The sequence below is a fragment of the Trachypithecus francoisi genome, unplaced genomic scaffold (assembly GCF_009764315.1).
Source record: "Trachypithecus francoisi isolate TF-2019V2 unplaced genomic scaffold, Tfra_2.0 Lachesis_group8, whole genome shotgun sequence".
NCBI classification, from domain to species: Eukaryota; Metazoa; Chordata; class Mammalia; order Primates; family Cercopithecidae; genus Trachypithecus; species Trachypithecus francoisi.
The window spans coordinates 75752838-75780511 of NW_022681473.1; the positions used below are offsets into that span (position 1 = coordinate 75752838).

At 39.8% G+C, this 27674-nt stretch overlaps 1 protein-coding gene across 2 annotated transcripts in view; it reads left to right on the top strand.

Moving 5' to 3' along the window:
- The window catches only part of CCDC83 (coiled-coil domain containing 83), an 82717-nt gene that overhangs the window by 9640 nt on the left and 45403 nt on the right, over positions 1 to 27674 (top strand). For both annotated transcript variants that reach the window (XM_033206088.1, XM_033206089.1), the window contains exons 3-5: positions 3157 to 3241; positions 17960 to 18122; positions 21625 to 21792. In XM_033206088.1, coding sequence (XP_033061979.1) covers positions 3157 to 3241; positions 17960 to 18122; positions 21625 to 21792 — 416 coding nt within the window. The remainder of the gene's footprint in view (positions 1 to 3156; positions 3242 to 17959; positions 18123 to 21624; positions 21793 to 27674) is intronic.

Below are 27674 nucleotides of genomic sequence, written 5' to 3' on the forward strand. Positions count from 1 at the left end.
TGCTGCTGCCACTCACATCATCCTGAACTGTTCACTCCACAAATGGACAAGAGACAGAGCCCGAGGCCGTTTGCTCCTAAATGCTCTGAGGGAGGGGTGGTGGGCTTAAGTGTGGGGTTGCCAGATGTAGCAAATAGAAATAAAGCATGCCCAATTAAATATGAGTTTCAGATAAATAGCACATAATTTTTTAGTATAAATATTACCCATGCAATGGGGTTGGGGCTGCGCGTGGTCTCCAGCCCAATCATTGCGTGCCCAGTCATCACCAAGGAAAGCTCTCAGCTGCACCCAGGGAATTGGTCTATTAAAGAGCCCATCTGTAGACTCAGTTTAACCAACGAAGACCACATCTTGAGATTCATTTGCCTGCTCTACCCATGTAAAGAAATAGTATTACTATATTTATAATTGCAGAAATTATATGAGTAATTTAGACATTTGCATAGGTTCTTTTCCGATAATTTTCATTTATAATACTTTTTTTTAATCTCCGGAAAAACGGGAGGTAGAGAAGGCACTCCTTCAAAATTTCTGAACAAATATAAGCTTTAGGTAAGAAGTCAAAGATGAGCCAAGTGTGGTGGTGCACATCTCTAACCCCATCTACTTGGGAGGCTGAGGCTGGAGGATTCCTTGAACCCAGGAGTTCAAGCCCAGCCTGGGCAGGATAGAGCCTTATTTTCTTATTATTTTGTCGAGCCTGCCCTATCTGCTATAGTAGTCCCCTCCATTTATGGTCCTTCTTATATCCTGCTATTTTTCCCCATGGTATTTATCATAATGTGTAAACAATGTGTTTCAATATGTTTATGTGTTTACTTATTATCCAATAAAAGGTACTCCTTGAAGGCAAGGATCATGAAGGATTGTTCAAAATTATCTCTGTAGGCCAGGCACAGTGGCTCACACCTGTAATCCTAGCACTTTGGGAGGCTGAGGCAGGTGGCTCACTTGAGGCCAGGAGTTCAAGACCAGCCTGGCCAACATGGTGAAACCTCATCTCTGCAAAAAATTCAAAAATTAGCTGGGTGTGGTGGCGTGTGCCTGTAATCCCAGTTACTGGGGAGGCTGAGGTGGGACAATCACTTGAACCTAGGAGGGGGAGGTTGCAATGAGCTGAGATCAAGCCACTGCACTCCAGCCTAGGTGACAGAGCGAGACTCCGTCTCAAAAACAAAAACAAAAACAAAAAAAAACTGTCTCTATAATGCCCAAAACAATGCTGAACACCTTTCAGCTCTTTAAATCTACATTGTATGTATGACTGTTTGAAAGGGAATATTGGTCCATTTAAATTGCAGAATTTTGTAACTGAAAAGGAAGCATAGAGTTCATCTCCATCAATCCTCTTATTTCTGGAGGTTAAATATCCTTAGAGAACTGGAAAATCAGCTCTAAAATTCAAGTTTCATAGTATCCAAAGAGAGCGGTTTTTGACCAGTAAAGGATTTTTTTTTTAATGTTGCATTTTCTCATTATTGGGAAAGAAAGAGCCTAGTTTGTCTCTCTACTGAGTATACAATGTTACAAATACAATTGATGTTTGGGGGAAAGGGCTAAGGATATAAGGTTTAATTCAACTGAAATGTGCTAAGCATTTACTTTATGCTAGAAACATTCACATATGATTTCTTATTTTAATCCTTATGATAATATGCAGAGCTAGGTATTGTTATCCCATTTGACAGCTTGGACATTTAGGCCCAGGGAACTGACTTGCCTGAGATCATGTAGACAAGAAGTGGTAAGGGCAAGATTTAAAACCAGAGTTTCTCATTCTTTAACTACTCTTTGCTCTACTACAGAGGTACTATATTTCTGTTTTTGTTTTATTTTGTTTTTAATTGAGCCAAAGGTTTTAGGTAACACATTTCTGTTGCCTTATTTTGGTCTCAGATTTAAAGTTATAAGATTTATTAGATCACAGTGATACAAGATATACTATAAATTTTTTTAAATTATTTTATTTATTTACTTTGAGACTGGATCTCACTCTGTCGCGCAGGCTGGAGTGCAGTGGCATGATCTTGGTTCACTGCAACCTCTGCCTCCTGGGTTCAAGCGATTCTCATGCCTCAGCCTCCTGAGTAGCTGTGACTACAGGCATTCACCTCCACACCTGGCTCATTTTTGTATTTTTAGTAGAGACAGGGTTTTGCCATGTTGGCCAGCCTGGTCTGGAACTCCTGTCCTCAAGAGATCCACCTGCTGGCCAGGTACGGTGGCCCACACCTGTAACCCCAGCACTTTGAGAGCCCAAGGCGGGTAGATCACTCTATTTCTCTACGAAAAATAGAAAAATTAGCCGGGCATGGTGGTGCGCACCTACAATCCCAGTTACTCGGGAGGCTGAGGCAGGAGAATCACTTGAGCCCAGGAGGCAGAGGTTGCAGTGAGCCGAAATCATGGAACTGCACTCCAGTCTGGGCAACAGAGTGAGACTCTGTCTCAAAAACAAACAGACAAACAAAACCAGATCCACCTGCCTCAGCCTCCCAGAGTGCTGGGATTACAGGTCTGAGCTACCATGCCCAGCCCATTTTTAAAGAGATATACTATACTTAACACCTCAAATAGCTATCAAATAGCCTATAAGAAAGTCTTTCTGCACTATTCTATCTCTTTCATACCTTACAGCCACTCAGCAAATACTTGTTGAGTGTTAAAGAAATGTATTTATGCCAGGAAAGAAGTTTTTATTATTTGTAGAAGAGATAGCACACTAATGAACTTGAACCAATAGGCATGCCTAGTTTACCTTAGTATTTCAAGAAGGTGAGCTTTCCCTTATAAATTCTTAGCTTTGTTTGTCATTTTTGTCTGAATGTTTTTAGAATTCTAGAAAGCATGTTTTCTGTTTGCCCTCTCCTAGTTTTCCTTTAGGCTAAATTATTTATAAACAATTAGAAAGTATAAAATTACAAATATAAAACATGAACAGAGATTTTTTTCAAAAAAAAAAAAAAACCTTGAAGTTATCTCTACAATATATATTTTAGTGAGTTAAATAGCTTCAGAACCATTTAGGAGAGGTTTTTATCCCTAAATGTGTTTTCATAATACATTTAATAATTCACTTCAAATACTTTTAAAATTTTTTCTTATTTCCTAAAATAAATGATTCTAACACGTTTTATCTTTGTTGATTCTCAGATGTCAAATAAAGGAAAATGCAGTGGAGCAATTTATGTTTCAAATAAAGACACTTAGGGAAAAAAACCAAAAATACCATGAAAGAGTGAGTATAAAATTTAGAACCTCTATGTAGTCGTTAAACATTTACACTCAGACTTAAAAACTTGTGGATTATGGTGAAATATACTCTAGGAAAGTATCTTCTTCAAAGCTTGGAATTGATTGATTTAAGTTTCTTTGTACAGGTGAGGCAGGTGGGTACTGCTGTTGCCATTATATTAGTTATAATGTCAGTGGAAATTGGGTTGAATTATGTTATTTAGACCCTGAAGACACTGAATCTTACATTCGAAATTTTAAAGCTTTGAAACCACATTTGTCTTTTGACTTTTTATTTAACCAAACTATAAAACATTGGTTCTCCATTTTAAATCTCTTTGTCTTTTTTCTTTTAGATTTTCAGAGAGTAAGCATATGTAAATACCATTTGAAAAGCACAATCTCAGTTGTTAAAATTATTAATTGCATATTTAAGATGATATATTGTTTTTAGAAAATCAGATTAAAATCAATATCAAAAAGGTGCTATATATGACTATCGGGACTAAAGATCAATAGAAATAAAGTTTGGAAGCAATCAATGATAATTAACACAATTTATCCCTCAAGGTATCTTATGAATGAAGAAGTACTGAGGGTGCCCCCTTTTAACACATTTATTTTATATGGGCCCTGAAACTTCCACAGTTAACTGTTTTATTTTGGCTTCTGTCTTAAAAGAATATATCTACAAATTTTAATAGAGTCTGGAGTCAGAGACCTGAGTTTGCAACCTGACTGTACAGCTTACTGCTGATGTCATTTTGGCCAGATTTGGTATGAGCCTCAATCTCACTCTTGTAAAATAGGGATTCCTGTCTCCCCCACAGGGCTAATTAGTTTGTTCATTCAGTAAATATTTAGTGGACAAGACAAGCCAATAATATAACTGTGACTCCGACACTGTCACAATTCTCAAGGTTCATTCACTTGTAATAAGGACTAAAACAGAAGCTCAGTTTGGCCTGGTGCCTGAATGCAGGCTCCACATGAGATCCAGAGCACTAAAAAGAAGTGAGTCCCATCAAGGCACCCATGCACATCCTCCAGTGATCAGCACGGGGACTTGGTGATCAGGACTCGGTTGTGGAAAGTACAACAAATCAGGACTGAGCAATCATTTTCCCCTTAGCCCATCATTTGGAGCCAGAAATAGTTAAAGTTCTTGTTTCCATGAGGATTGTCTCAAGAATGCAGATTAGTGGACCCAGCAGTGAGGAGCAAGGAGAGGCAGATTCTAACTATAACTCTGTATCTGAACATCATCCATTTCTTTCCTTTTATGTTGTTATTGCTGTAATTTAAACCACCATTTCTTACTCATCCTTCCCTCATCCCTTTTGAATATTGTAAACCAGATCCATTCTTTCATTCCTACTATTCCACCACAACTGCTCTAGCAAAAGTTATTAATGACCAATTTATCAGGCCCAATAGACTCTTTTTAGTCCTTACTTTACCTCTCATCTCTTAACATCCTTCAGTGGCTTCCTATTGCACAGAGAATAATACCTATCATCTTTACTAAAGTCTTCAGGGCCCTTCAAAATCTGACCCCTGTTCACCTCTCAAACCTTGTCTCCAGCTGCTGGTGGAGGATTTTTTGCTCCTTAGCTCAGCTAGGTCTGGGTTCTTGACTCACAGCCAGGAAGAAGTAGGCATGCAGAAAGGCAGGAAGTTTTATTGAGTGATGAAACAGCTTTTAGCAGGGAGGGGATGCGGGGTGGTCCCCCTACCCAAAGGCAGGAGGGTTCCCAAGATGGCTGAGCCCAGGGCTTTTTATGGGTTCAGGGTAGAGAGTGTGTGCTTGGTTTCTGAGTATACAAAAAGGTTAAGGTGGGCACAATAGTGTAGAAAACCAATTAGGAAAAGTTAGGTATATGTAAAATAGGTGAAGGATGAAGACCAATCAGAGGAAAGCACGCCAAACAGGAAGGTGTGTTCTCAATCTGGTTGGAGGATTTACCCATGTTTCCAGCTTGAAGGTTGGATTTCACAGGGGACGCGCCCCATCTGCCTAGGCATTTGTCTGCCTCCTGCCTGTATCACTTCTCCACCTTTTGTTTACCACCTCTTACTTGAAATCTTGAAAAACCAATCTATTTACTTATGCCTTTACTCGTGCTGTTTCCTCTTCCTGGAAGGCTTTTTTCTTGGCTAGCTCCTTTTCATTCCACCAACCTAAGTTGGAATATTGTGTAAAATTATATCTCCATTATTAAATTGCAAGCTTTTTAGGCAGCAGCAATTCAGTCTTCTTTGTTTCTCCGGAAGAGTCCAGCTTGAGTAGGTGTTCAATAAATATTTGTTGAGTTAATTCATGCTAACACTAGTGGAAGGAAAAATGTTTTGAGGTCATAGATATTTAACATGACTCATGTTTTCTCTTCATTTATTTCAAAATCAGAAACGCCCCTCTTCTTTTCCACACATCATCTTTTCCTACGTATATTTAGTTCAGTTTGGATTATCACCTCATTTATTATCTTTCTTTCTCTCAGTATGCATTCATTGCTCCACCTACCTCATTAGCTGTTCCATAGTTCACTCTGTCTACTTCCATACTCTCCATTCATTCTTTCATTCCTACTATTCCACCACAACTGCTCTAGCAGAAGTTATTAATGACCAATTTGCCAGATCCAATAGACTCTTTTTAGTCCTTACTTTACCTCTCATCTCTTCAGCAGCCACTCCCTTTATCTTAAAACCCTTTTCTCCTTTGGGTTCCAGGACCTCACTCTACCTTAACTTTTCCCCTACCTCTCTGAACATTTCTTCTCATTTTTGATTTACTGCTCTTTGCCTAGACACATCCCTTAATTATCACATTTACCAGAGTTCTGATCTCAACCCTTTTCTCTCACTCTAATTCCTTTTTGGGGTCATCTCACTTAACACTATGGCTTCAAATAACCATCTATTTGTTAATAATTTTCATATCTATATGTCTCTACAAAAAATTGTAAAAAGTAGTCAGGTGCAGTGGTGTGCACCTGTAGTCCCACCTACTCAGGGGGCTGAGGCAGGAAGATGCTTGAGCCCAGGAGTTTGAGGTTACAGTGAGCTATGACCATGCCACTGCACTCCAGCTTGGGTAACAGACTAAGATCCTGTCTCTAAAAAGGTAAAAATTAAACAAAAACTTTTTTTAATTTTGTAAATGAAAAACATCACATGCTTCAAAAGAATAGTCATTGTGTTAAATATTTGATCTAGGAGAACTGAATTTATTTTAAGAAGTATTGTGCCAAGTATGGAAAGAAAAGCAAAATGTCTTTGTACACTATATACATTTATTTGTCACTTGTGTGTAGTGGTTTTAAAATTATCACTATCTTTGGATTTTTTGCCTGTATATAATGGTAAATATTTTTGAGCCGGGATTGGATTTAGAGGCTATTGTTGTCTTACTAAAATTAACATAAGTAAAATCAGATATCTTTACTTAGGATTCAAAACACACCTGATAAAGGAATTTTCCCCTTCTACAAAAATAAGTGCAAAAGTCCATATTTAGAAAAAGTATTAGCAGTGAAATAGTTTGGCAAGTTATATTTCCATTACTATTATTCAAATTCCTATATTTCATTTTAAAATAACATGTCAAACTAAAATAATTCAATTTATTTATAAGCAAACAAAACATGAATCTATTTCACTCCAGAAAATAGAATATCTGAGAATTGGTTAAAGAGTAGTAAGTTATTTATTTTTCAGTTGTTAATATTCATTGGCCTTCATTTTTTAGTTAAACTTCATTTTGAAATAAGTATAGATTAACTTAGTTATAAAAATGTTATAAAAATGATATAAAAATGAGAGAGAGAAAGGTCCTATGTACCTATTACCTAGCTTCTCATAACATATTACAGAATCACAGTACAATATCATAACAGGATATTGACAAGATTAACATGGAAAGTCAAGATACAGAAGATTTCCATCACCACAAGTATCCCTCATGTGACCCTTTATAGCCACTCACTCCCCTCCCAGTTCTGCCCCCTCATTAGACCCTGGCAATCATTAATCTGTTCTCCATTATTATAATGTTACTTCAGGCATGTTATACAAATGGAATCATACAATAAGTAACCCTTTGGTACTTGGCTTTTTAAAATTCAGCATAATTCTCTGGAGGTATATCCAGGTTGTTGTGTGTGTTATCAGTTAGTTTCTTTGTATTCCTGGCTAGTAACGTGGTATGGATGTACCAGAGTTTGTTTAACCATTCACCTGGAGGACATCTGGGTTGTTTCCAGTTATTGGATATTTTACATAAAGCTAATATAAACATTAATGGACAGGTATTTGTATGAACAAAAGTTTTCATTTCTTTGGAATAAATGCCCAGGAGTTCAATTGCTGGGTAGTATGATAGTGATATGTTAGTTTTTAAAGAAACTGTTGAACTACTTTCCAAACTGGCTGTACCTTTTACATTCCCACCATCATATATGACAGATCCAGTTTCTCCTCATCCTCTCCAGAATTTAGTGATGTCACTATGCACTATTTTATGTTAGCCTTCTGATAGGTGTGTAGTAATATCTCAGTATGGTTTTAATTTGCATTTCCCTAATGGATAATGATGTTGAATATCTTTTCATGTGCTTGTTTGTCTTTTGCTCATTTTATAATTAGACTTTTTGTACTCTTGAGCTTTACATATCTATATAATCTTCTAAAACCAATCCTTCCTTGGATATGTTATTTGCAAATATTTTCTCCTAGTCTGTAGTTTGTCTTTCATCCTCATAAAAGGGTAACAGAGTAAAAGTTTTTAATTTTAATGAAGTCCAGTTTATCTGTCTTTCCTTTTATGGATTATGCTTTCAGTGTCAAGTTTTCAAACTCTTTGCCTAGCCCTAAATCCCAAAGATTTTCTCCTACGTTTTATTCTAAAATTTTTGTAGTTTCACCTTTTACATTTAAATCATGGTCCATTTGGAGTTAGCTTGTGTATAAGGTGTGAGGCTTAGATCAAGATTCTTCTTTTTTTTTTTTTTACCTGCAGATGTCCAGTTGCGTCTGCACTATTAGTTGATAAACCTATCTTTCCTGCATTGAATTGCTTTCACACCTTTGTCAAAAATCAGTTCGACATTGAACAGGCATTTCTCCAAAGAAGACATACAAATGGCTAACAAGCACAAGAAAAGATGCTCAACATAGTTATTTGAGAAATGCAAATAAAAACCACAATGAGGTACCACTTTGCAGATACTAGAATGGCTGTAACCAAAGTGGTGATGAAGATGTGGAAAAACTAGAACCCTCATACATTGCTGGTGGGAACGTAAAATTGTTCAGCTACTTTGGAAAACAATTTGACAGTTCCTCAAAAAGGCATATAGGATTACCATGTGACTCTGTAATTCTACTCCCAAAAGAATGAAAAACAAGTATTCGAGTACATGTTACATGCATGCTGATAGCAGCAGTTATTGGACATTTTACATAAAGCTAATATAAACATTAATGGACAGGTATTTGTATGAACAAAAGTTTCCATTTCTTTGGAATAAATGCCCAGCCAAACTGAAACAGCCCAAAGGTGTTCATTATCAACAGATGAATGGATAAGCCAATTGTGGTATATACATACAATGGTATATTATGTAGCCATAAAAGGCAATGAAGTACTGATACGTGCTACAATGTGGATGAACATCCAAAATATGCTGAGTAAAATATACCAGACACAAAAGGTCAGCATGTTGTATGATTCCATTTATTCCAATATCCAGAATAGATAAATTCATACAGACAGAACAGATTGGTGGTTACCAAGGGCTGGGGGAAAGGGATGAGAAGGAGAGACTGCCTAATGGCTGAGGAGTTTTACTTTGGAATGCTGGAAATGTTTTGGAACTAGATAGAAGTGGCGGTTCTACAACACTATAAATGTACTAAATGCCACTGGATTGTTCAATTTAAAATAAATATTTAAATTTTAGCAGAATTTTTAACAAAACAGTTGGAGATTTCTGTGGACTTTTTTTTATTATTATACTTTAATTTCTAGGGTACATGTGCACAACGTGCAGGTTTGTTACATATGTATACATGTGCCGTGTCCATGTGCTGCACCCATTACATTAGGTATATCTCCTAATGCTATCCCTCCCCCCTCCCTCTACCCCACGACAGGCCCCGGTGTGTGATGTTCCCCATCCTGTGTCCAAGTGTTCTCATTGTTCAATTCCCACCTATGAGTGAGAACATGTGATGTTTGGTTTTCTGTCCCTGCAATAGTTTGCTTAGAATGATTCTTTCCAGTTTCATCCATGTCCCTACAAAGGACATGAGCTCATCCGTTTTTATGGCTGCACAGTATTCCATGGTGTATCTGTGTCACATTTTCTTAATCCAGTCTATCATTGATGGACATTTGGGTTGGTTCCAAGTCTTTGCTATTGGGAATAGTGTCGCAATAAACATACGTGTGCATGTGTCTTTATAGCAGTATGATTTATAATCCTTTGGGTATATACCCAGTCATGGATTGCTGGGTCAAATGGTATTTCTAGTTCTAGGTCCTTGAGGAATCGCCACACTGTCTTCCGCAATGGTCGAACTAATTTACACTCCCACCAACAGTGTAAAAATGTTCCTATTTCTCCACATCCTCTCCAGCACCTGTTGTTTCCTGACTTTTTAATGATCGCCATTCTGACTGGGGTGAGATGGTATCTCATTGTGGTTTTGGTTTGCATTTATCTGAGGGCCAGTGATGATGAGCATTTTTTCATGTGTCTGTTGGCTGCATACATGTCTTCTTTTGAGAAGTGTCTGTTCATATCCTTTGCCCACTTTTTGATGGGGTTGTTTGATTTTTCCTTGTAAATTTGTTTTAGTTCTTTGTAGATTCTGGATATTAGCCCTTTGTCAGGTGGGTAGATTGCAAAAATTTTCTCCCATTGTGTAGGTTGCCTGTTCACTCTGATGGTAGTTTCTTTTGCTGTGCAGAAGCTCTTTAGTTTAATTAGATCCCATTTGTCAATTTTGGCTTTTGTTGCCATTGCTTGTGGTGTTTTAGACATGAAGTCTTTGCCCATGCCTATGTCCTGAGTGGTACTGCCTAGGTTGTCTTCTAGGGTTTCTACGGTTTTAGGTCTAACATTTAAGCCTTTAATCCATCTTCAATTAATTTTTGTGTAAGGTGTAAGGAAGGGATCCAGTTTCAGTTTTCTACATATGGCTAGCCAGTTTTCCCAGAATCATTTATTAAATAGGGAATCCTTTCCTCATTTCTTGTTGTTATCAGGTTTATCAAAGATCAGATGATTGTAGATGTATGGTATTATTTCTGAGGGCTCTGTTCTATTCCATTGGACTACATCTCTGTTTTGGTACCAGTACCATTCTGTTTTGGTTACTGTAGCCTTGTAGTATAGTTTGAAGTCAGGTAGCGTGATGCCTCCAGCTTTGTTCTTTTCCTTAGGATTGTCTTGGCAATGTGGGCTCTTTTTTGATTCCATATGAGCTTTAAAGTAGTTTTTTCCAATTCTGTGAAGAAAGTCATTGGTAGCTTGATGGAGATGGCATTGTATCTATAAATTACCTTGGGTAGTATGGCCATTTTCACAATATTGATTCTTCCTATCCATGAGCATGGAATGTTCTTCCATTTGTTGTGTCCTCTTTTATTTCATTGAGCAGTGGTTTGTAGTTCTCCTTGAAGAGGTCCTTCACATCCCTTGTAGGTTGGATTCCTAGGTATTTCATTCTCTTTGAAGCAATTGTGAATGGGAGTTCACTCATGATTTGGCTCTCTGTTTGTCTGTTATTGGTGTATAGGAATGCCTGTGATTTTTGCACATTGGTTTCGTATCCTGAGACTTTGCTGAAGTTGCTTATGAGCTTAAGGAGATTTTGGGCTGAGAAAATGGGGTTTTCTAAATATACAATCGTGTCATCTGCAAACAGGGACAGTTTGACTTCCTCTTTTCCTAATTGAATACCCTTTATTTCTATCTCCTGCCTGATTGCCCTAGCCAGAACTTCCAACACTATGTTGATAGGAGTGGTGAAAGAGGGCATCCTTGTCTTGTGCCAGTTTTCAAAGGGAATGCTTCCAGTTTTTGCCCCTTCAGTATGACATTGGCTGTGGGTCTGTCATAAATAGCTCTTATTATTTGGAGATACATCCCATGAACACCTAATTTATTGAGAGTTTTTAGCATGAAGGGTTGTGAAAGTTTGTCAAAGGCCTTTTCTGCATCTATTGAGATATACATGTTGTTTTTGTCTTTGGTTCTGTTTATATGATGGATTACATTGATTGATTTGTGTATGTTGAACCAGCCTTGCATCCCAAGGATGAAGCCAACTTGATCGTGGTGGATAAGCTTTTTGATGTGCTGCTGGATTCGGTTTGTCAGTATTTTATTGAGGATTTTTGCATCGATGTTCATCAGGGATATTAGTCTAAAATTCTCTTTTTTTGTTGTGTCTCTGCCAGACTTTGGTATCAGGATGATGCTGGTCTCATAAAATGAGTTAGGGAGGATTCCCTCTTGTTCTATTGATTGGGATACTTTCAGAAGGAATGGTACCAGCTTCTCTTTGAACCTCTGGTAGAATTCGGCTGTGAATCTGTCTGGTCCTGGACTTTTATTGGTGGGTAGGCTATTAATTATTTGCCTCTATTTCAGAGCCTGTTATTAGTCTATTCAGGGATTCAGCTTCTTCCTGGCTTAGTCTTGGGAGAGTGTGTCCAGGAATTTATCCATTGCTTCTAGATTTTCTAGTTTATTTGCATAGAGGTGTTTATAGTATTCTCTGATTGTAGTTTCTATTTCTGTGGGATCGGTGGTGATATCCCCTTTATCATATTTTATTGTGTCAATTTGATTCTTCTCTCTTTTCTTCTTTATTACTCTTGCTAGTGGTTTATCTATTTTGTTGATCTTTTCAAAATCTAGCTCCTGGATTCATTGATGTTTTGAAGGGTTTTTTGTGTCTCTATCTCCTTCAGTTCTGCTCTGATCTTGGTTATTTCTTGCCTTCTGCTAGCTTTAATGTGTTTGCTCTTGCTTCTCTAGTTCTTTTAATTGTGATATTAGGGTGTCGGTTTTAGATCTTTCCTGTTTTCTCTTGTGGGCATTGAGTAAATGTCTCTCTACACACTGCTTTAAATGTGTCCCAGAGATTCTGGTATGTTGTATCTTTGTTCTCATTGGTTTCAAAGAACATCTTTATTTCAGCCTTCATTTTATTATGTACCCAATAGTCATTCAGGAGCAAGTTGTTCAGGTTCCATGTTGTTGAGCAGTTTTGAGTGAGTTTCTTAATCCTGAGTTCTAGTTTAATTGCACTGTGGTCTGAGAGACAGTTTGTTATAATTTCTGTTCTTTTACATTTGCTGAGGAGTGCTTTACTTCCAAGTATGTGATCAATTTTGGAATAAGTGTGACGTGGTGCTGCGAAGAATGTATATTCTGTTGATTTGGGGTGGAGAGTTCTGTAGATGTCTGTTAGGTCCACTTGGTGCAGAGGTGAGTTCAATTCCTGTATATCCTTGTTAACTTTCTGTCTCGTTGATCTGTCTAATGTTAACAGTGGGGTGTTAAAGTCTCCCATTGTTATTGTGTGGGAGTCTAAGTCTCTTTGTAGGTCTCTAAGGACTTGCTTTATGAATCTCGGTGCTCCTGTATTGGGTGCATATATACTTAGAATAGTTAGCTCTTCTTGTTGAATTTATTCCTTCACCATTATGTAATTGCCTTCTTTGTCTCTTCTGATCTTTAGTGGTTTAAAGTCTGTTTTATCAGAGACTAGGATTGCGACCCCTGGGTTTTTTTTGTTTTCCATTTGCTTGGTAGATCTTCCTCCATCCCTTTATTTTGAGCCTATGTGTGTCTCTGCACGTGAGATGGGTCTCCTGAATACAGCACACTGATGGGTCTTGAATCTTTATCCAATTTGCCAGTCTGTGTCTTTTAATTGGAGCATTTAGCCCATTTACATTTAAGGTTAACATTGTTATGGGTGAGTTTGATCCTGTCATTATGATGTTAGCTGATTATTTTGCTCATTAGTTGCTGCAGTTTCTTCCTAGCATCAATGGCCTTTACAATTTGGCATATTTTTGCAGTGGCTGGTACCGGTTGTTCCTTTCCATGTTTAGTGCTTCCTTCAGGAGCTCTTGTAAGACAGACCTGGTGGTGACAAAATCTCTCAGCATTTGCTTGTCTGTAAAGGATTTTATTTCTCCTTCACTTATGAAGCTTAGTTTGGCTGGATATGAAATTCTGGGTTGAAAATTCTTTTCTTTAAGAATGTTGAATATTGGCCCCCACTCTCTCTGGCTTATAGAGTTTCTGCCAAGAGATCTGCTATTATCTGATGGGCTTCCCTTTGTGGGTAATCCGACCTTTCTCTCTGGCTGTCCTTTACATTTTTTCCTTCATTTCAACTTTGGTGAATCTGACAATTATGTGTCTTGTAGTTGCTCTTCTCGAGGAGTATCTTTGTGGCGTTCTCTGTATTTCCTGAATTTGAATGTTGGCCTGCCTTGCTAGGTTAGGGAAGTTCTCCTGGATAATATCCTGCAGAGTGTTTTCCAACTTGGTTCCATTCTCCCCGTCACTTTCAGGTATACCAATCAGACGTAGATTTGGTCTTTTCACATAGTCCCATATTTCTTGGAGGCTTTGTTTGTTTCTTTTTACTCTTTTTTTTCTCTAAACTTCTCTTCTTGCTTCAATTCATTCATTTGATCTTCAATCACCAATACCCTTTCTTCCAGTTGATCGAATCAGCTACTGAATCTTGTGCATGCATCACGTAGTTCTCATGCCATGGTTTTCAGTTCCATCAGGTCATTTAAGGTCTTTTTTACGCTCTTTGTTCTAGTTAGCCATTTGTTTATTCTTTTTTCAAGGTTTTTAGCTTTTTTGCGATGGTTTCGAACTTCCTCCTTTAGCTCAGAGAATTTTGATCGTCTAAAGCCTTCTTCTCTCAACTCATCAAAGTCATTTTCCTTGCAGCTTTGTTCCATTGCTGGCGAGGAACTGCGTTCCTTTGGAGGGGGAGAGGTGCTCTGATTTTTAGAATTTCCAGCTTTTCTGCTCTGTTTTTTCCCCATCTTTGTGGTTTCATCTACCTTTGGTCTTTGATGATGGTGATGTACAGATGGGGTTTTGGTGTGGATGTCCTTTCTGTTTGTTAGTTTTCCTTCTAACAAACCCTCAGCTGCAGGTCTGTTGGAGTTTGCTGGAGGTCCACTCCAGACCCTGTTTGCCTGGGTATCAGCAGCAGAGGCTGCAGAACAGCGAATACTGCTGAACAGCAACTGTTGCTGCCTGATTGTTCCTCTGGAAGCTTCGTCTCAGAGGGGTACCCACCTGTGTGGGGTGTCAGTCTGCCCCTACTGGGGGGTATCTCCCAGTTAGGCTACTCGGGGTTCGGGGACCCACTTGAGGAGGCAGTCTGTCCATTCTCAGATCTCAAACTCTGAGCTGGGAGAACCACTACCCTCTTCAAAGCTGTCAGACAGGGACATTTAAGTCTGCAGAGATTTCTGCTGCCTTTTGTTTGGCTATTCCCTGCCCCCAGAGGTGGAGTCTACAGAGGCAGGCAGGCCTCCTTGAGCTGTAGTGGGCTCCACCCAGTTCGAGCTTCCTGGCTGCTTTGTTTACCTACTCAAGCCTCAGCAATCGCGAGCGCCCCTCCCCCAGCCTGGTTGCCACTTTGCAGTTCAATCTCAGACTGCTGTGCTAGTAGGGAGTGAGGGTCCGTGGGCGTGGGACCCTCCCAGCCAGGTGCAGCATATAATCTCCTGGTGTGCCATTTGCTAAGACCGTTGGAAAAGTGCAGTATTATTAGGGCGGGAGTGACCCGATTTTCTAGGTGCCATCTTTCACAGCTTCCCTTGGCTAGGAAAGGGAATTCCCTGACCCCTTGCACTTCCTGGGTGAGGCAATGCCTTGCCCAGCTTCAGCTCATGCTTGGTGGGCTGCACTCACTGTCTGTCCTGCACCCACTATCTGACAAGCCCCAGTGAGATGAATCCAGTACCTCAGTTGGAAATGCAGAAAGCACCCCTCTTCTGCAACACTCACGCTGGGAGCTGTAGACTGGAGCTGTTCCTATTTGGCCACCATGCCCAGCTAATTTTATAATTTTAGTAGACTTAAGCTGACGTCAAGTGATCCGCTGGCCTCAGCCTCCCAAAGTGTTGGAATTACAGGCGTGAACCACCACGCCCCGCCTTGTGTGGGTCTGTTTCTGAGTTCTCTGTTCTCTTCAGTTGATCTCTATGCCTATCCCTCTGTCTATATCATATAGTCTTGATTACTATAGCTATATAATACATCTTGAAATAAGGTAAATTATTTCCTCTTACTTTATTCTTGTTTTTCAAAATCATCTTAGCTATACTGGTTCCTTTGTCTTCCCATATAAATTTTAGAATTATCTTGTATATATTTGCCCCCCCACCCAAAGAAAATTTACTAAGTTTTACATAGGGATTATATTAAAGCTGTATATCAAAATTGGGATATCTTTACTATGCTATCTTCCAATCCATGAACATGGTATGTTTCTCCATTTATTTAGATCTTGTTTTATTTTTATTTAATTAATTTATTTATTGAGACAGGATCTCCTTCAGTCACCCAGGCTTGAGTGCAGTGGCACAATTACAGCTCACTGCAGCCTCAACCTTCTGGGGTCCCACCTCAGCCTTCCACGTAGCTGGGACTACAGTCGTGGACCACCACACCTGGCTAATTTTTAAATTTTTTGTAGAGACAGGGTTTCACCATGTTGCCCAGGCTAGTCTTGAACTCCTAAGCTCAAGCAACTCACCTGCCTTGGCCTCCCAAAGTGCAGGGATTACAGGCAGGAGCCACTGTGCCAGGCCCAGATCTTGATTTTTTTTTTTTAAACAGCATTTTCTAGCTTTCACTATGCAAGTCCTATACATGTTTTGTTAGATATTTTCACTGGGTCTAGCATTCTAGATTGACAGTTCTTTACTTTCATCACACAAAAAATAATGTGCCACTTCCTATTACCTTTCTCCTAGCTAGCATGGTTTCTGGTGAAACGTGCTGACATAGTTTGAGTACCCCTTAACTGAAATGCTTGGGACCAGAAGTGTTTCCAGTTTCAGATTCTTTTAGATTTTGGAATATTTGCATATACAGAATGATATATCTTGGGGTGGGACTCAAGTCTAAACATGAAATTCATTTATGTTGCATATACACCTTATATACATACCCTGAAGTTAACTTTATTTTTCCCTTGGGGATGTTGAATAAACTGTGTTTGGCGTGCCTGCATTTTGACTGCAACCTGTCACATGACAACAGGTGTGTTATTTTCCATCTGTGGCATCATGTTAGTACTCAAGAAGTTTCAGAATTTAGGCTGGACATGGTGGCTCATGCCTGTAATTCCAGCACTTTGGGAGGCCAAGGCGGATGGATCACCTGGGGTCAGGAGTTCGAGACCAGCCTGGCCAACATGGTGAAATCCCATCTCTACCAAAAATACAAAAAAAAAAAAAAAAAAAAAAAAAAAATTAGCCGGGTGTGGTGGTGGGCGCCTATAATCCCAGCTACTTGGAAGGCTGAGGCAGGAGAATCGCTTGAACTGGGGAGGCAGAGGTTTCAGTGAGGAAGATCACACCACTGCACTTCAGCCTGGGTGACAGAGCAAGACTCCATCTCAAAAAAAAAAAAAAGTTTCAGATTTTAGAGCATTTCAGATTTTGAATTTTCTTATTTTTATTTTTTGAAACTGGGTCTTTCTCTGTTACCCAACCTGGAGTGCAGTGGTGCAATCATAGCTCACTGTAACCTCAAACTCCTGGGCTAAAGCAATGCCTCCCTCAGCCTGTAGCTGAGACTACAGGCACCACCATGCCTGACTAAATTTTAAATTTTTTGTAGAGACAGAGTCTCACTATGTTGTCCAGGCTTGTCTTGGACTCCTGGCCTCAAGTAATCCCTCCACCTCTGCCTCCCAAAGCACTGGAATTACAGACATGAACCACTACATGCTGCCCAGATTTTGGATATTCTAATTAGGTATGCCCTGTACGCTAATTTTTTTTCCCCTATAGGTAAGGTGTGGCTTTTCTCTGACTGCTTTTAAGACTTTTCCCTTGTATTTAGTTTTCAGAAGTTTGATTATGATGTGTCTTAACATGAATTTCTTTCTGCTTATCTTGTTTGGGGTATGCTCAGCTTCTTGAATTCATAGGCTTATGTCTCTTGGAAATTTGGGAAGTTTCCAGCCATTATTTATTTGAGTACTTTTGCAGTCCTGCCCTCTTTCTCTCCCTCTAATACTCCAATAACATGAATCTTTTGTTATAGGCCAGGCTTGCTGGCTCATACCTGTAATTCCAGCACTTTGAGAAGCCAAGGAAGTTTCAGAGCAGCATAGCAACATAGCAAGAACTCATCTCTAAAAAAAAAAAAAAAGATGTCAGCCACCTTAGTAGGACATTTTTGTATAATGTCATAAGACTCTAGATCTTACTTGTAATCTTCTGTTTTACCTAGCTTTTATTGGCATTGCTCTGCCAGCGGAAGTAGGGATACCACCTCATCATGCCTGGTGCAAGGAGAAGTCCAGGCTTCCTAGTTGGCTTCCCATGACACCCAAAGGCGGGGAGCTTCTTGACTCTATTTTGAGGAAAAACAGTGTACATAGTTGATCAAACATGAATTACTGTTGATTTTCATGATAGAATAGCCGCTTAAAAGAAGAACAGATTTGGCACATACGGCATCTACTAAAGGAACTGCGTGAAGAGAAGGCAGAGGGATTGCCAGTTGTAACAAGAGAGGATGTTGAAGAAGCCATGAAGGAAAAATGGAAGTTTGAAAGAGACCAGGAAAAAAACTTGAGAGGTGATTTAGGAACATAGAAAACTACCATAGAATTGTGCCAAGTTATTTCTTGAATATATTAATGCTTTATTCTTCCAATATGTTCAAAGTGCTGTGAGTGTATTTTAAATGGCATTATTACCACCACAACCACAAACACATGTAGGTAAATGGGCAGGAGAGGGAAATAATAAAGTGGGTAGAGGTAATTAAGCCAAACAAGGAGGTGGAAGAAGGGTAGTGATCAAAAACTGATGAAATTTATCTGACTGTTTTTTGAGATAGGGTATACTTCAGTCACCCAGGGCTGGAGCGCAGTGGTGCAATCAGCTTACTGCAGTCTTAACCTCCCGGGCTCATGCAGTCCTCCCACCTCAGCCTCCCAAGTAGCTGGGACTCCAGGTGCACACCACCATGCCTGGGAATTTTGTTCCTTTTTTGTAGAGATGAGGTCTTGCTATGTTGCCCAGGCTGGTCTTGAACTCCTGGGCTCAAGGGATAGTCCCACCTTAGTCTCCCAAAGTTCTGGGATTACAGGCATGAGCCACCATGCCTGGCCTCATCTGACTCTTACAACAGGACAGTATCCTGTTAAACACCATTACTCTTAGTAGGATTTTATTCTTTTTCTTTTTCTTTTTTAATTCTGTTGTTTGGTGGTTTCATTGGCTTCAGCTTCAGTTTAGATTTGGGAATGATAAGGCGAATATAACCATGAAAAGTGTTTCCCCCAATATCTCTAAGGGAGCCAAGCACCCCATTAGGGGGAAATAGGGATTAGAGTTGGGAAAGGGGAAGTTTGGAGAACATGGGTAGTAATGACACTAGGTGCAGGCAATGAAAGACCCAGGGTATACTCTTGTTGTAGGCTTAGGAAATACCGTGGTACTGAGGGTAAATCATGCAGTTCTGACATACTCATTTTGAAATTCCTATTCCTTCATTCTAAACTTACTGCTAAGATTTCTAGGACCACTTTTTCCAAAACCTCCATAAATAACATCCCTGCTAGGAAGCTGGAAAACACAAGAAAGAGACCTAAGTGCTATCATTTGTTAGCCCTTAGGAAATCCACATATTTCTGGATTTCTCCAAGTGCCTACTTAGCTGAGCACTTTGCACAAAGCAGACTCTCCACTCAATAGATATTTGTTGTTTTCAGTGAAATCATTTCCAAGACCAAACATCAACAGGCAAGTTTCATTTTTAGGGGAGTCCAAAACTGTTCCCATAGACCTCCTCCTACCCAAGTCTCTTCATTGGCAATAGGGATGTCATGACATGGTAGATAGTATATTTTGCACGACTTCTTTCCTAGAGAGTTCTGCTTACGTTTGGAAGGAATACTTTAGTAAGTCCCTTGAGATGGGAGTGAGACCCCAAAGGATGCTCAGGCATACTCGTTAAACTGCCTTCTAAAGGAATGGGCCCAGTTAGTTGAGATGTGCCTGTTTATGGTTTGGGCTGAGCATGGGGATGTGTCATACAAGACTGGGCCACATTGCATGGCTAAGCACAGTAGAGGAGGACTGGACATGTATGGGAAGAAAGGAAGCTCACAGACATGGAGGAAGAAAGGGAAAGTAAGAGAACAGAAGTGTCTGGAAAACATTTCCAAGGTAGTCACTTTATGTCCCAGGTAGTCCCTTGCAACTCATTTTGGTGTGAAGCAGCAGCAGGTGCTTCACCTGTCAGCTTGTTAGAATGCCAATTCCCAGGCCCCACCCAGCCCTACTGAATCAGAATCTGCATTCTGACAAGATCCTGGAGGATTCCTATGCACAGTAAGGTTTGAAGACTACTGCTGCAACCCTTTTCATCCAACTTTTAGTAAGGACTCTTTCAGTTGCAAGGATAAAAAATCCAACTCAAACTAGCCTAAGCATAAAGGAGATGTTAGTCTTTTCACATCACTTAACACAGAAAGACAGAGTGCTTCTCACCTGGATGCAAGGCCTCATATGCTGTCAGATCTCAGCTTAAACAAACAAAAATCTCTGGGGCGTGTGTGTTACTAGAGGGGAAGGGAAAAGGTTCTAAGTAGAAAAACAGCCACTACATCCATCTCCCTTTTACAATCTTCAGTGACATCTACCAACCCTCCCCTCAAAGGCCAAATGGGGCACAGGCCTTAGACAGTAGCAGTCTGCTCGAATGAGAGAACAACTACCCATCTAGGTTATAGTAGTAGTAATAATTGTTTAATGAAAATAACAAGCACCATTTGTTAAGAGATTTTAAATATAGTCTCTTGTGGCCAGGCACGGTGGCTCACGCCTGTAATCCCAGGACTTTGGGAGGTCAAGGCGGGCAGATTGCCTGAGGTCAGGAGTTCGAGACCAGCCTGGCCAACATAGTGAAACGCTGTCTCTACTAAAAATACAAAAATTAGCTGGGAGTGTTGGTGGGTGCCTGTGATCTCAGCTACTTGGGAGGCTGGGCAGGAGAATCACTTGAACCTGGGAGGAGGTTGCAGTGAGCCGAGATCATGCCACTGCACTCCAGTCTGGGCAACAGAGTGAAACTACATCTCAAAAAAAAAAAAAAAAAAAAATTAGTATCTCGTGTACATCTTTGGAAAAAGATGAGTCCTGAGTCCTTCTGGACCTCTGAACTGAAAAATATCACCCTGGCCTGATTGAAATGCTTCAGTCATTCAACAGACATTTATTGAGCACCAACTAATTGCCAGGCTCTGTGCTAAGTGCTGGATTTACAGAGATGAATATAATGTAGTCTTGCCTTCAAAGAACTCTCAAACAAGGTGATATATGGTGATGAGACAAACAGCCATTAAGTTCGTTGTACTTGACTCTTTTGTAATGCTTCTTTTTCAAAAATATTCAGCAACATGATATTTGTCCTAAAGATTGAATAGAATATCATGTTTAGCAAATAAAGTTTATATCCTTGAAATAGTTCAATATTTGTATATTTAACTTGGGAACTTACCTATTACTCTGGTTTTACCAAAGGGTGGGGGAGAAGACATGTTAGTATGACCATCAGAGGCTATTATTTCATACAAGAGAAATCTAAACAAATGAAGTTTAGATGACTGCATCAAACAATTTACTTACAAAAATGGTTGCCAAGGATCTGGGAAGGACACAAGTTGAAATCACTTTTGCTCAGAGGGTATAATGGCCAGAAAAATGACAATTTACTAATAAAGAATACATATCATATGATACACTATACAAAATAGGACCTTTATTAAGCTATCACAGGAATGATGTAAACTTGCAGCTTCCTAGGCATATGGGTTGTCTATTATGTATTTCAATCAACCCTCAAACCACACATCTACTTTATAATCAGAAGTTTAATTTTACTTAGATTTTGAATCAGGAGAGATAGATAACAATAGTTTGAATAGTTTAGAATTCCCTAAATTTTAGATATCAAATAGTATTTATGAGTTAACAGTATTTTAATATCAGATCTTAACTTCTTAAAACCAGATTGCAACATATAATGGTTACAAGGAAAACAGAAATGACACAGTGTCTTTTTTCAACAGATATGCGCATGCAAATAAGTAATGCTGAGAAACTATTTCTTGAGAAACTCAGTGAAAAGGAATATTGGGAGGAGTACAAGAATGTAGGGAGTGAACGACATGCTAAACTCATTACCTCCTTACAAAATGACATCAACACAGTTAAAGAGAATGCAGAGAAAATGTCAGGTCAGTTGCAACAAAACTAGTTCAAGTTTAATAAAAAACGTATTTAGTAGGGCATACGTTGGTGGAAGAAAAAAGTGCGTACTCCCTGAACCATTCATTACTCTGCTGTCAGCACAAGCAGCTGTGAGCCTAAGGGTAAAGGTGGAGGGAGGAAGCAGAAAAATGATCCCAGGACCACCTGTGAAACTGAGAAGGGGAAATAAAGAAATGGGCGGGTGGGGCATGGTGTGGAGAAGCCCTGTGACCAACTGACTTTAAGAAAGAAGTTTCTGGCTGGATGCGGTGGCTCATGCCTGTAATCTCAACACTTTAGGAGCCTGAGGCTGGAGAATTGCTTGAGCCCAGAAGTTTGAGACCAGCCTGGGCAACATAATGAGACCATATCTCTACAAAAAAAATTAAAAATCAGTTGGGCGTGGTGGCTCGTGCCTGTAGCCCCAGTTACTTGAGAGGCTGAGATGGGAGGATCACTTGAGCCCCAGGGTCAAGGCTGTAGGGAGTCGTGATTGTGCCACTGCACTCCAGCCTGGGTGACAGAGCAGACTTTGTCTCAAAAAAAGAAGAAAGAAGCTTCATTCAATGGATGGGGTCTGTATGTTTCCACACTGGGGGCAGGGGCAATTCCACCAAGATAGAAGTGTCCTGAGGCCAGGTTATATTAGAAAGAGAATTCACGTGGGGCAAGCTAAGTCAGCTTAGCCACACTGGATAGCCAGAATCATCATGGAGAAATGTCAAAGTCAATTAAGTTGTAACCAGGGAAAAACTGGGGAACAAACATGAGATGAGAAGTGGAGAGGCTATAGAGTAGGATGCCATCAGGAGCAATGAAGCTTACCAGGACTGGATCTGGACACGATGAGGGCCAGCTGTCTGTTACTGAGGCAAGCATAGTGGCTTCAAAGAACACCAGAGACCCAGACACAGAAGAGTCATAGGACAGAATTAATGGGGGAAATATGGCCCAAAAGAGTTGTTGTGGGTGGATGATAGTCCAGGACCCAGCTGGAAATAGTGCCCTGCATTGTGGAGGGGTTCCTGTGGGTGGTTCTCACGTTCCCCTGTCAGGGCTTTCTGCTTGTGGACCAATTTGTATGTAAGTTTCTCAGCTTAGGGCCTCTGCACCACAGTGGTCATGTAAACTTGGCCCCATATCAGTCTGGGCTTAGAGTTCCAATTTGTCAAAAGGTTCTTCTTCTGAAAAGAGAATGAGAGTGCCAGCCTGCTACTCCCTCTGTCCCCACTCAAATCCTCTCCCACTATTACCAGTTTCTTATGTAGCAGTCAGAAATATTCTATGCATATACATATATATATGTATATATCAGAAATAGCATGCTATATATATGATGGCTCACTTGCTTTTCATGTAACAATATGAACATCCTTCTAAATCAGTATATCTTAATACTGCCTCATTCTTCCAGTGGTTGCATTGTTTTATTGTACCTTTTTTTTTTCGAGACAGGGTCTCACTCTGTTACTCAAGCTGAAGTGCAGTTGCGTGAACACAGCTCACTGCAGCCTCAACTTCCCAGGCTCAAACGATCCTCCCAACTCAGCCTCCTGAGTAGCTGGGAGAGCAGGCATGTGCCACCATATCTAGCTAATTTTATTTATTTTTGTAGAGGTCTCACTGTGTTTCCCAGTCTGGTAACCATAATTTTTTTGACCAGTTTCTTACACATAAGCATTAAGGTTGTTTCTAGTCTTTTACTATTACAAATAATGCTGCAATAACTATCCTTACGCATACCTTGTTGTCCTGTGACAAATATTCTTGCATTTATGTCATTTCATTTATGTGCGTCTCTGAAAGAAATGGTTGTGTGAAACAGACTGTTTATTTTACTGTGATAAATGTGGCCCTCCATAAAGGTTGTACCAAGTAGTACTTCTACCAGTATGCATGAGGATACCTATTTTCCCACATCTTCAACAACAGGGGGTGGTATCCAAATTTTTGTTCTTTGTCAGTCTTATGGGTAGAAAATGGTATCTCATTGTAGTTTTAATTTCCATTTCTTTTATTAAAAGTGACACTGAATGTGTCTTTTCATAACTTCAAGAGCCATATGAATTTCCTTTTCCATGAACTTTCACATGTCACCCATTTTTCTATTGTGTTTTGGCACTTTTTATATTTTAAAGAAATTAGCTGTTTAACTGTGATATAAATTGCAAATATTTTTCCCATTTGTCATTAGTTTTTTTGTTTGTGGGTTTTTTTAATGAAGAAATATTGTGCTTTTAAAGTGCCCAACTTACCAGTCTTTGATTTTATGTTTATGAGATTACGAATGAATTATCCAATATTTTATTCTAAAATTTTTATGGTTTTGTTTTCATATTTAAGTCATTGTTTTTGTGTGAGAGCACAATCCAACTTCATTTTTTTACCAAATGGTTTTCCAGGTGTTCCAACATCATTTATCATCAGTTTTTATCGTGCTGATTTGAAGTGCTAACTTTATTATACTTTAATTCCTCATATATATCTGAATCTTTTTCTCTACTCTCTATTCTGATTCACTGATCTGCCTACGCATTTGTTAACCAGCAGAATACTTTTTAAAAGTTATTGTTCTGGTAGTTTCCAAATTTTTAAATATTTTAGCCAGTATTTATTTTACATTTTTAAAGTAGGAAAAGTGATCTTCTCATATAAACTTAACCCATTATCTTGATCAGAAGTTTGGATGATTGGGCCAGGCATGGTGTCTCACGCCTGTAATCACAGCATTTTGGGGAGTCCACGGTGGGTGGGTCACCTGAGCTCAGGGTTAGAGACAAGCCTGGGCAACAGGGTGAAACTCCATCTCTACCAAAAATACAAAAGTTTGCTGGGTGTGGTGCCGCACACCTGCAGTTCCAGCTACTTGGGAGGCTTAGGTGGGAGGATCACCTGAGCCCAGTAGGCAGAGGTTGCAGTGAGCCAAGATTGCACCACTGCACTCCAGTCTGGGCGACAGAGACCTTGTCTTAAATTAATGAATTAATTATTAACTAGGATGATTTCTTTGACTTTAAATTTTCATGTGGTTGTATTCAACTTTGGGGTGGTAAAAACATTTATATATTGAATTACTTGCTGGTCAAGCCATGGGGCGCAGCCATAAGAAAATGGTTGTTATGGGCTTGTATTATTTTCCATTAGTTTTACCTGGATGGTTATTCTTAACCATCTACTTAACCATCGCCAACTACTTACTATACCACTTCACATCAAACCACCATTTTGGCTTTGAAGCCGCCGCCTGATATTGACACTTTGTAGATGTCGTCTGACTCTTCCTCTATATCTCCATTTACTGATGAGGTTCCTATTCTTTTAGTATAAATAGTACAGCTGACTTCCAATTAGCTAGCTTCGATAATATTCGAAAAATTAGCGCATAGTTTGAATTTGATGCTCAGCCTGATCATAGAATAGAATAACCATCCAGGTAGCAGCAGCCACTCCGTCAGGGGAACTATTAAAACATGTTGGGAACCACTAACTGGACACAATGAATATGAACAAGACTCTTAAATCAATCTATCTGAAGGCTTACTACCATCATCCCCTCTTTTTCTCCTACCTTCTATACAGGCTTCCTTCTTTCATGATTTTCCTGGAATTCTCCTCCAATGATTATGGGGTTTGTGTTAGTTAGGCTGCTTTATATGCAAAGAACAGAGATAGACTCGGGCTATTGTTGGGCGCTGGGAGGTTGCTGTAAGTGAAACAGGATATTAAAACTTTTTAAAGTCTCAGTTTACAATGAAGTGGCAAAATGAAATGAGATACCGCCACATAGATTTGCAATTTGATGAAGAAGAAAACCAGTTTCACACCTTTGACCATCGAATTCCAGTCTATACAAGAAGTTAGAGAGGAAAAGGTTGTTAGAAATTAGGGGACAACTTTTGGAAAGAGCTCTTGGTGTGCTATCAGTCCTACTCTTTCTCCCACCAAGGAGTAGGTAAAAGGTAATTCATCCTCCATCTCAAATCTGGGTGAAAGGTCTTCAGAGAGATTTCTCAGATGGTTCAGTATGTGTCCCCTGTAGTTTGGGCATTCAGGTCTAGTTTATGACTCATCCCTGAGAAATCTAGGGAATACATGGCTGAGGAGCTAACCGCGCTGACAGCAGAACACAAAAGAGATGGCTGCTGCCCTGGGCTGGGCCTGCACTCCCGAGTTTGTCAGGGCAAAGAATGGAGGAGTGTCTCTTGTCGACTTGTTATGAGAGAGTGTTGGGGAACAGTCATGTGAAATCTTGCCTGAGACAGCTGACTAGGGTGTTGGGGGCTGGTGATAGGTCCCCAACAGAAAAATAGGGATTTTGTTTGTGTGGGAGGGGAGTGCAGAATTGAAAACCAGGGACCAACAGAAAAGTTGTTACCAAATTCTAAGGACAGTACTTGCCCTGGATCAAGGGAATGCAGATGAAATAGCATTTGAAATGGGAAGCTTGTCCTCCAAAGAACCTACTAAAACACTCCCATGAGACAATGCATCAGCCTTAAATGCCATCTAGGTCCCGAAAGTGGACATGAGCTTGAGACAGTATCAGTCAAGTGAGAGCTTTCTTACCGTTTTCCATACTCCCCTCTTTCCTTCAGCACTGAGAGAGGAATCACAGAAGCTTAAGGCAGAGGAAATGGCAGCAGGCCCAAGTTAGGAAGGGGGATTGGCATAACTTTGAAAGAAGTTTAAATTGTTCCAATATTCTGGACATATCAATTACTTGTTGGAGGACCTTTTGTTACCACAAAGAAACCAGAAGTCATAGGATTTACCATATATTTTATTGAGCAGAAGTCAATAGTCTCACAGTATGAGTTTTAAAGGAAAGAGACAAAAATTAAGTTGCTTGACTTCCCAACAGTAATGCTTGTTGGCTGTAACACAAATAGGAAAGGGAATACTGAAGACAGAATATCAGCAGTGGTTCTAGGCATGGCTCCTCCCGACATTTCTCTCCCTTGATCTGTGACTGTCCCTCTCATTGATGCCTCTGCTTTGCTCTGCATACCTGTCCCCCTTCTCTTCTACTTCCCACAAAACAGTTCTTGCAGTATTCTCCAGCCCAGTTCTAAAGACAGCTGGTGCCATCATCCACCTCATCAAAGATGACCAACAGCCTTTGTCCATGCCACCTCATGGGTCACCAGTCAGCCCCGGCACAAACTGTTCCTCAGTCACCTGCCTTATTCAGCAGCCCCCCCTGAAACCCAGGGGTGGGAGCAGAAAACACTTAGATCTGCTTCCCTGAACTTTAGCTAGAATGGGATATTGGGATACCAGTATAGAAAACAGTCACTAACACATCCAGGCCAAGACTACTTCTCCTCAATAAAAGGAAAAGGAACCTTAGATTAAGCCCAGGAATACAGAAGGTGAGAGGTTATTACAAGTCATTAGATAACTACAGTCACACAGCATTTTTATTTTTGTCCTTTACTGGGGCACAGGACAGGGATTCTTAAGAGTTCTTTGTACACTAACAGTGAAATTTTTAAAATTAGTTTCAAGACTCCTTACAAAAAAGTAACATTGCTTCTTTGAATGTTACTTTTCTTGCCTATAAAATCAGAGTCCCTAGGTGATCTCCAAGAGGACTCACATTTCTAGCATCTGCTTATCCACAGACCAATATTAGTCTGTGGCCTGTCAGGAACCGGGTCACACAGCAGGAGGTGAACAGTGGACAAGCAAGTGAAGCTTCATCTGTATTTACAGCCACTCTGCATCACTTGCATAACTGCCTGAGCTCCGCCTCCTGTCAGAGCAGCAGCAACATTAGATTCTTTTAGGAGCGTGAACCCTATTGTGAACTGCACATGTGAGGGATCTAGGTTGCATGCTCCTTATGAGAATCTAATGTCTAATGATT